The sequence below is a fragment of the Nymphaea colorata genome, chromosome 5 (genome assembly GCF_008831285.2).
Source record: "Nymphaea colorata isolate Beijing-Zhang1983 chromosome 5, ASM883128v2, whole genome shotgun sequence".
NCBI lineage: Eukaryota > Viridiplantae > Streptophyta > Magnoliopsida > Nymphaeales > Nymphaeaceae > Nymphaea > Nymphaea colorata.
Window position 1 is genome coordinate 13,007,916 of NC_045142.1, and position 9,419 is coordinate 13,017,334.

At 36.5% G+C, this 9,419-nt stretch overlaps 1 protein-coding gene across 1 annotated transcript in view; it reads left to right on the top strand.

The window, feature by feature from the left end:
- The window catches only part of LOC116254260 (N-terminal acetyltransferase B complex auxiliary subunit NAA25), a 63,426-nt gene extending 55,638 nt beyond the window's left edge, over nt 1–7,788 (top strand). Inside the window, exons 13-19 of the mRNA XM_031629519.2 lie at nt 720–794; nt 878–1,070; nt 2,873–2,992; nt 3,068–3,206; nt 3,347–3,387; nt 6,605–6,859; nt 6,936–7,788. Coding sequence (XP_031485379.1) covers nt 720–794; nt 878–1,070; nt 2,873–2,992; nt 3,068–3,206; nt 3,347–3,387; nt 6,605–6,859; nt 6,936–7,634 — 1,522 coding nt within the window. The 3' untranslated portion in view covers nt 7,635–7,788. The remainder of the gene's footprint in view (nt 1–719; nt 795–877; nt 1,071–2,872; nt 2,993–3,067; nt 3,207–3,346; nt 3,388–6,604; nt 6,860–6,935) is intronic.
- The last annotated feature ends 1,631 nt before the right edge of the window (nt 7,789–9,419 follow it).

Consider the following 9,419-nt stretch of genomic DNA (forward strand, 5'->3'; position numbering starts at 1 on the left):
TTTTGAGGGGTTGGACTAGCCAATCTCTTCGGTCGGTGCTTTCTCTGCTGGACAAGCAGTCTATCAGAATTAACCCAGGTTTGCATTTCCTCTTATAGCAGGTTCTTGGCAGCTCTAACAGGGCTGTGTTGAATTGGTCTTACAGAGTACTACCCCAATGTCTTCATAATGATCCCTGTGACTACTGCGATTGTTACCAGCCTTATGCCTTCTTAACCCTTATGCAGAGGGTCATGCCCATGGGACTTCAATTCTGCTTTCATGACAGCCAAAGTCCGACCCTCTGAGCCATTCCCCTTGGGGTGGACTGTATTTTGCTTACTTTATGCTGTATTTGTGGTCCTGTGCTGACATCTAGTGCATTCTGGTCTTCAAGGACCATACAAATCAGGCATGCTGTTTTTTATAACTCTTTTACTGACGAGTTTCTTGGACATTGTTGTGAATCCTGTTTTCTTAGCCCTTAGGTATGTTATTGGTCAGTGCAGAAAGAATAAATTTTCTCGATAATTCTTTTGGGACTATATCTTGTTTTCCATTTGCTGTATTTTTGTACCTATTGAAGCATACGTTTGGTGAAATGGCCTATCAGCATTGATGGTCCAATAGAAATTAGGCTGTTATTGACTACTTTCATTTACTTGCTGACATAATGAAACATATTTTGAAGACTTGTGTTGGCTGTATTGTGTCTTATGTTTTTTCCTTTGCTTTCTCAGTAATGTCTGGCAATACAAGATTCTTCTGTTGCACCTGTATTCTCAGTGCACCGCTATTCCTGCTGCATATGAGTGGTAAGTTGATGTCTTCTACCTTTCTGCTTGATTCAATCCATGTATGTCAAATGATGTTGATATGTTTTTTTTGGGTTTTCCAGCTATAGGAAACTTGAAATAAAGAACATCTTACTGGAGACAATGTCCCATCATATTAGGCCACAGCTTCTAACATCACCATTTTGGTCTCTTTTGGACAATCTGCTGAAGGAGTATCTCAAATTTTTTGAGGAATATACAAAAGAAGCTGCTGATCTTACCTTTTTGGCATATCAGCATCGTAACTACTCAAAAGTATGGCAGGCTGCTCTAGGAAACAATCATAGGTTTATATTTGTTTTGCTCACTGATCATGAATTCTTTTCCTGGTATGGTTTAAGGTGTATCTGTTCTTGTTTGCTATTTGAGGACTATAATATGAAACTAGGGTGTTGATTTGGGATCGAGGCAGTTCAGATCCAAGTCAATTAAATGCATTGGAAGTTGGATATAATTGTATCTTTGCGCAGCCAAAAATAATAGCATGTACACATTATACTTGATTCCTCATGCCAGTATTGTGATTTTTTCACCTTCCACTTTTACCTTCTTTGTCATGTCTATGAATGCACAAAAAGGTTTTTATGTACTTTTAGTATTGGTGCTTATCAGCTTGTAATGGCCAAAATGGTTTTTTGCTTATCGGCTTGTAATGGCCAAAATGGTCGCTCACTGGACTGACAAAGGGGCTTTAAATTTGTCAGCCTAGATGCTGCTTGAATCAGCCAATTCGATCTGTCCTCTTCTTTTCTTGATCAATAGATATTCTTCTTCTCAATATTTTAGGTAAAATATCATTTTCAAGTGATACCAATTGTGGCTGATTTGATATGGCTAATATAGGCTGTTTTCTGTCTTACTTAAAAACAGATACCGGTTACACTACTGATGTTAACTGTCTGTTTATGTACTTATGCATCAATGCCACATCATTGCGAGCAGAGTATCGTGGCACAATTCTATATATCAATAATTTGGTAATTTCCAGACAGATTACCTCAGAGACAAATCCTGTCATCTCAAATTACAAACATAGATATGGGTTAATCTGAAGATGCAAATATTTTTATTATTATTTGACATGTTTTTTTTCTCCTAGCAGTGGTTATATGGTTGGATTTGTAAAAAGGGCTGTTTGCCGGCCAAAATAGCCAAAGGACGATCATATAGCTTCGTTTGTGTGTGTGTGTGTGTGTATATGTGTGTGTGTGTGTATATGCATTTATGTATGTATTATCTGTTTGTGTGTGTGTGTCTAATTGTTGGGTCTGTAAAAACCATGTAGTTCTTTTATATTTGCATCTGCATTCTTTTACTTTTTCTTCCCCGGTTATTCAGCTGGAAGACAGAAGTCGTAGGCTTGAATAAATGATCTGGATAAATGATCTGGTTTTATCATTTGATTTGTTGTATTGCCCTCCTTCGTGTCATCCATTTTCTAACAATAATATTTGTGAAGTGAACAGTAACATCCATGATTAAAGCTGGCGTGCCGATTCGGCTTACCACCATTTTGATATCTGTTTTTCAATCATGTTGGCATGGATTATGCATGACGAACTCCATCCTGGTTTTTGTCAAGTGATATTTTTTTCCATCTCAAATCTTGACCTTGTTTTACAAATATTTTTCCCTCCACAGTGCACATTTTTTAATTTTTTACAACTATGCAACAGTTTTATGTATATGATGTGCAAGTAATTGCTTTTGCATGCTTCTCTATAACATTATCATCGTTGGGTTGATTTAAATTTTGTAATCATCAGTGTTCCATGCAACTTACATTTAGTTTGTCTTGGTTTCTACCAGTCTTAACAGTTCTATGATTCTATCAACTAGTGGTTTCGAAGATTTTTTTTATTATTTTTTTCTGGAGGGTGGGGGGGAGGGGGAAGTTGTTATACTCTATCTGGCGGGTAATTCTGCTTTGTTCATACTCTGTTTTTTATTGTCATTTAATACTCTATCTGGTCGATAATTCTGCTTTGTTCATAGTTCGTACTCTGTTTTTTATTGTCATTTATCAATCTAAAAGTCCCGGCAATCATGATCTTCAGGTACTTGAATTCGTTAAGTTCGGAAAACGCTTGGTGCATTCTCATTGGTATCTAACAGCAAAGCTGGAAGCATCCATTTTACAACTGAAGCAACTTGCTCAAAACCTTGAAGAAGTTGAGGTTGTGTTTCTGTATACTGATAGTCATGCTATTATTAATATGTCAAACTTATCATATATGTGTGATGTCCTGCAGGCGTTTCTTGAAAGTATCAACTTTGGTTGCAATTTTATTGAAATTTCAAACAAAGAGAAGCTGAAATCATTGACATTTAATGATGATCTGCATGCACGTCCTTGGTGGTCACCCACTTCTCATGAAAACTGCCTTCTAGGTTTGCAATTTCATGATTATGCACTCGCAGAATCTTTGGTTTTAACTTTAATATTTCCTTCACTTTCCTTTATTTTAATAGAAGCATTGCCTCTATATATTCTTCTGATATGTTCAGGGTTCTTGGATCATGTTTGACAGGTCCATTTGATGAAAGTTTTCACAATGTTCGAGAAAACCTGGTAAATACATGTTTTCTCCATATTTTCAGTTTCTATGCAGAAACATCGTTTTCCCATTTCCTTCCTAAAATTTTCCGTATTGTTCTTGCATCTGTATGATACATAGTTCAAGCTGTTCCTTCAATAGGTTCGACAAGTGATATTGTAATTTTGAAATTTGTGCAAGTTTTTGCAAATTGTTATTTCAATAATTGCTGTTCACAGTCTCAGCAAACAATGGTAGATTATACACACCCACAGATGTATGTTTTTATGCATGTATGTTCTGCCCAAATTCTATCTGCCCCTATTTTCTCCACCCTAAAACCATTTGATTAAATGAATGGATGATAAAAATATGCAGCTGAATGTGATTTGCTTTGTTTTACAAATTTTGAATCACATCATTCCAATGTATAAGACCAGAAATCAAGGGCATTACAAATTAATAGCTCACAGTCTATCAAAACTTGATGGGTTAGAAAGCTATGGTTTTAGTCCTTCAAAAGTGTGAACTAGTGCAATTGTTTTAAAAGAAGCTTGTATTGTACCTTTCTATGGCATCAGATATGTGAAATTATTGTGTTTTGCGTTGGGCACTCCAAAACTTGGGGAACACAATTCAGTTTCTTTCTTCCTCTCAACTGAATGGTGTTCTCCAAGTTCTGGAGTGCTTGCCATGAGAAATGTCCATAATCTGTTCATGACAAGAAGAAAGAGAAAAGGAAGATGAAAAATCCCAATGTGGGAAACAATGACAGATTCTTCATTATGAAGGGTGACATCCTAATGTTACAACAAAAAATCAAAATCTTAGGTAAAAATGGAAGAAATGAAAAACTAATAACTATTTTATTGCATTTAGGAGGTCGCCTTAAACACCTAAAACAAGAGGAAATAAAACAATGAATCAAAATTTAATAAAATAAAAACAGAAAAATGAAATAAAAATAATAAATCGTGATAAATTCGTGTTAAAATTGCGATAAATTGATTTTTAACGTTTTTTCAAAATATAGTGATATTTTCCTTTTTTTGTGTTTGCTTCATTTTTCTCATTAATATCTAAAATGTCGCGATTGTAGTTATGCTGTAGACCTTTCAAAAATAAATAATAAAATTCAAGAAAAAAATATAAAAATAGAAACAAATGAAATTACAATAATTCCTATTTGCATATATATATATGTATATATATCACACTCACACGCCAAACATGGTTTTTCTAACAGGAAGACTTTGGCCAGGACGTCAAAATCAGGAGTCTAAATTTTTCCAATTCCTAAGAGGACTTTAGCTGGAGCTTAAACAAGTTAGATTAGATGTCTTATGGAAGAAACTAGATTGAAAGGTCTGAATAACGATGGTGAAGACTCCGTGGGGGCTCTCCCAGGACCTGTTCTAATGTGAATGCCTGTAGGCTGCCTGACTTCAACAAGAACTGTCATGCTTAGTTTTCCTGCCTCAAGAAAAACTGTCACGATGGTTGCTCAAGAAAATTCTAACCCCATAATTATGGTGCGACATATCAAACTGGTGTGTTGTAAGTTTAAAAGGAAGGATGCAAAGAAGATTGCGGAGGTCAATGTCATTCAAGATTCAGATAGTATGATTAGTTTGAAGTTTTGCCCAAATTTGGTTATTTGATACATAATGGCAAAAAAATTCTGTTTCATCCTTTCAGATATTCAATAATAGGTTTTTCTCTTTCTATTTTAAATTCCACCCTCTTTCAATCTGCTGGAAGTTTATTACCTCGGCAGTTTAAAGTTTCTAGTTTTGCCACTTTGAACAAAATTTTGACCATCTGATATTTGACAACAGAAAACAACTACTAGTAAGGCTGGGCATCGGGCCGGCCCGGTAAGTTAAAAATATATATATATATTTTAATTTTTTTGTTTTTATAATATTTTTTTATTCTTAATAAATACATTTTATATTAAAAAATGTTATTTTATAATTAAAAAATATTTTTTAAATTTAAATGGGCCAGGCCAGGCTGGCCGGCCCGATACCCACCCTTAACTACTAGCACCTTTCACATAGGATGTTTGTGCTAGTAAAGTTTAAATCACTAAGAAGTTACAGTTGTAAGCTCACAATGCATCCAGAATGACTTTAAAAAACGAAAATTCATTTCCATTTTCTGGATATATCTAGGCTTGGTCTCAGTTGCTTCAGCCCACACCAGTCCCTTCTTTCGTACTGTGAGAATCTGTGAGATAGCTGACATGAATAAGGTGAAAACCCTGTATGCTATGCTCATGAAACTATAAGTGATGATAAAATGGCAGCCATATTAATGAGTCATCAGCCAAGCAAGGAATTTGCATATTGTGTTGGTATTATTTTGCAATTTACCTTTTTTTGATTGTCTAGGAACTCTAGGAATCTCCTTATAAATGGAGAAATTCATGGTGGAACCATGAATGCTGGCTATAATCTAGCCAGAAAAAGCACTTGGTCAGGTTAGGAAGCAGATAATGGTGCATAATTTCACAAAATAAAATAAATTATCTTTTATACTGGTAGAAGATAAATTTTTGGAGGACCTTGTAAACCAAGTGCATTATATGGAATACAAGATTTCTAGTAAATCGATGTGGCTTTTAAATAATAGTCGATAAACTTGTGCATAGGTATCTTCATTTACTAAGTATGTATACCATCTGTTTCTGTAGGAACACCAATTTATTTCCATCCCAAGCTAACTGCACACGTAGATTATACTCACAGGCATCCCTCTTCAAGACTCAAAAACTAACACATGATTTCCTAACTGCCTTAGTTTCTTGCTCGACACTGTTTTGTGATTGTCTGTCAAGATGAGACCAGCACTGGTCAGACATGATGCTATTGAAATCAGTCTGTTACAGGCTGTACAGCATTTCTAAAAGCAGGCGCCATAGGATATTATGGGGATCCTGCGCAGTGTAACACTTGGGTCAAGTACACTACATTCTACTTGTAAATAACCTCCTAGGTTCTTTTAGAATTAGATTCTTTACATCTATCTGCCAAAGACCATTAATCAGGATTGGCAGGGAGCTTGTTGGTCAACTTTCAAATTTGGCCTGCTTATTTCTGGATATATATATATATATATATATATATATATATATATATATATATATATATATATATATATATATTGTTAATGTTTTGTTTCCTAGCTAGTACTTTTCTATCTTGTCATAGGCTCATGGCAACTAATAGCTTTTATTTCTGCAATCAGCTAAAGGGGAAGGAGGCACGACTATTGCAAGCTATTGAGAAAAGGTCTCTCATACCCAGACTAGTTTGTCTATCAATCCAAAACACTGCAGCATCATTCCAGGAAACTTTAGAATCTAATGGGACTTCACATGATAACAAGTCAAATCTGGAACTGCGATCTCTGCTTGATCAATACGCGATCATCCTTGGACTTCCTTTTGATGATGCAGTAAATATGTTGACCAAGCTCTCAGATGGCCAGAAAGCTCTGCAGGTGTTTCAAACTCTTTCAATCTTTATTCTTCAGATTTGTCTCTCCTGAGCTAATTACAGATTGATCTTTCTGATAGGATGTAAATTCTGAGATGATCGACTGGATGAACTTCGCTATATTTCATAATGCTTGGATGATCTCGTCCCACCTAGGGGGTTCAGGTGGCAGCAAGCAAGGAAACTCTTGCTGGACAACTGTTGAGAGCTTGATAGATAAATGTGTTACCCAGTGTCTATTGTCGTCTGAGCTGCATTCCATGTGTCGTTGGAATACATTTCCTTTGTTAGTACAGATAGTAACAGAATCATTTGCATGGCACCAACTTATAATTCAATCCTGCATCCGAATGTTGCACCCCATGGGAAGGAAGAAGAAGAAGGGTGGTGGACTGGATCGGAACCAATCACCTGTTCTACATGCCGTGCGGGGTTCTGTTGATTGCTTATATCGTGTCATTCAAGATATAAGGGTATGGTTGGCAGAAAAGATTAATATGCCAGAGGATGAAAAATTGGAGAGCTTGTTGACCCTTGTCAGGAGGGGTGAGGACCATGATAGTATACTTCCAGGTAGCGTTCTGCAGATTGTAGAGGCTGCTGCATGTCTGGGAGAAAGAGAGTTGAGAGGGGAAAGCATTTGCGAGTCACTTCAAAATTGGAGCTCTGCCGAGGTTGCAAGAAAAATCATTAACAGTCAAAATTTACAACTTTTGGAATTTGATCGTATATGCAATGTGAAATTGACGTTTTTGGGAGCTTTGAAACATTCTTTCTAGGTTATGGAGGAGCATCTCTTGTTCGCTTTGCTTAAAATATATGTAATTTTAAATTCTTTTCCATGTCATGGCATTCCTAATTGATTTTGTAGTCGCAAACATTTGAAATGTTGTATATGTTTTTTCCTCATTTTTTCAAACTTCGGGAATTAAATTCTTAATGTCTTAACAAAGGGTGGCCTTTCCAAGATTGTGCAGGTTCTGATTATCAAACTGATCAGAAGCATTTTCCTTGCGTAAAAGTTACATCAACACACGTGCTAAGCCAGAATTTTTTTAAATTTATATGCGGCTGAAAGGCATTGTAAATGGGGAGCAGCGTTCTCTTCTGTAGTAATTGTTTGTGTGTGGACGTACACCAGAAGGTAAGAGTTCGTTCATGATGAGATGGGAAATATGCAAATCTTGCGCCGACCAATGCACTTTTTACTGGTTTTGATTTCGTATGTCTGTATCTTATGAACCTCTCTACCGCTCAGGTATCTTGCATTTTCATGAGCGTGATTTAGCTAGAAGTTTAATAGTATTTGCCAATAATCATCAAGAAGGAAGCAACCTGTCGGCTAAGGACATAGTAGCCTATTCACCTTTATGGTCACTTTTTGTTTTTGGAGAAAATTGTTCTTTAGAGGAGAGTTTTGTCCACCACCTTCATGCACACGAGAATGACTGTAGGCACCCTTATGATGTCACTGCTCATCTTATCTTTGAATAAAAGAAAGCAAATTGGCCGAACGTGCTTGTGCTTCTACCTCAATACGCTTTCTCGTGCTTCTTTGTAAAAAACTTGCCCCTTCTTTGTACAAGCTTGCTCCCCCGGCACCTTTTTCATGCTTCGTTGTAAAAGAATGCATTGTATGCTTGTATTGCCTTTTCCACTGTAAAAATGGCTGCGTATGGTTGTAAGTAGTAATGAGGCATAATGGAATGGTACTGCAGGAAGTTATGTTGAAAAAATGAACAGAAAAGCTACAAATTTGTGAGGCCATAAGTAGTGAATAGATTTCCATGTCATTGTTTTCCTGTTTTTTTTGTTCTAAATCATGTGCAATATATTTACATTGTCATACAGTTATTTGCATACTCATAACTTCCTTCGATGGTTGGACTATTTTCCACCTATTGACAAGCTGGCTTGGTTATGGACACAAAATGTTTTGCCACCATATATTGGCCAGCAATTGGTTGTACATTAGAGTCAATAAGTTCATATATCATGCCTCTTGCAACGAAATCACACATCTTGGGATCAAATCATATAACATTTTTTGCACAGAATTACTATGACATTCAGACCATGGGACATAAATGGACATTATTTTCACATGTAAACTAATGAAACAACCCATCCCTGGAACAAAATCGTACAACTTTTTTGTTTTTATTAATCTAATCTAGCTAGTAATCAAAATTGTATTTCATTCCACATTAAATCATGCTTTATTGATATTTGTACCACATATTAAGGCTGGGCATCGGGTCAGGCCGGGCCAGCCTGACTCAATAAAAACGTTCATTTTTAAGTCCGATTACTTAATTGGGCCAGCCCGATACCCGGCTTGTTAATAATCGGGCAGGGTCGGGCCTATAGCTAATCGGGCCTCGGGCTTGATCTTATGCCCGAGGCCCGGCCCGTCCTGATTATTAACGGGTCGGGCCGGGCTTCTTTTGGCCGGACTTCTCTTACATTGTGATATTTCCTGTGAGTAACCTAAGCTCTGTTGCATTCGAAGTTCTAACCTGTTACATAGACACAAATGCAGGTCAGACGTGGATAAACATTCT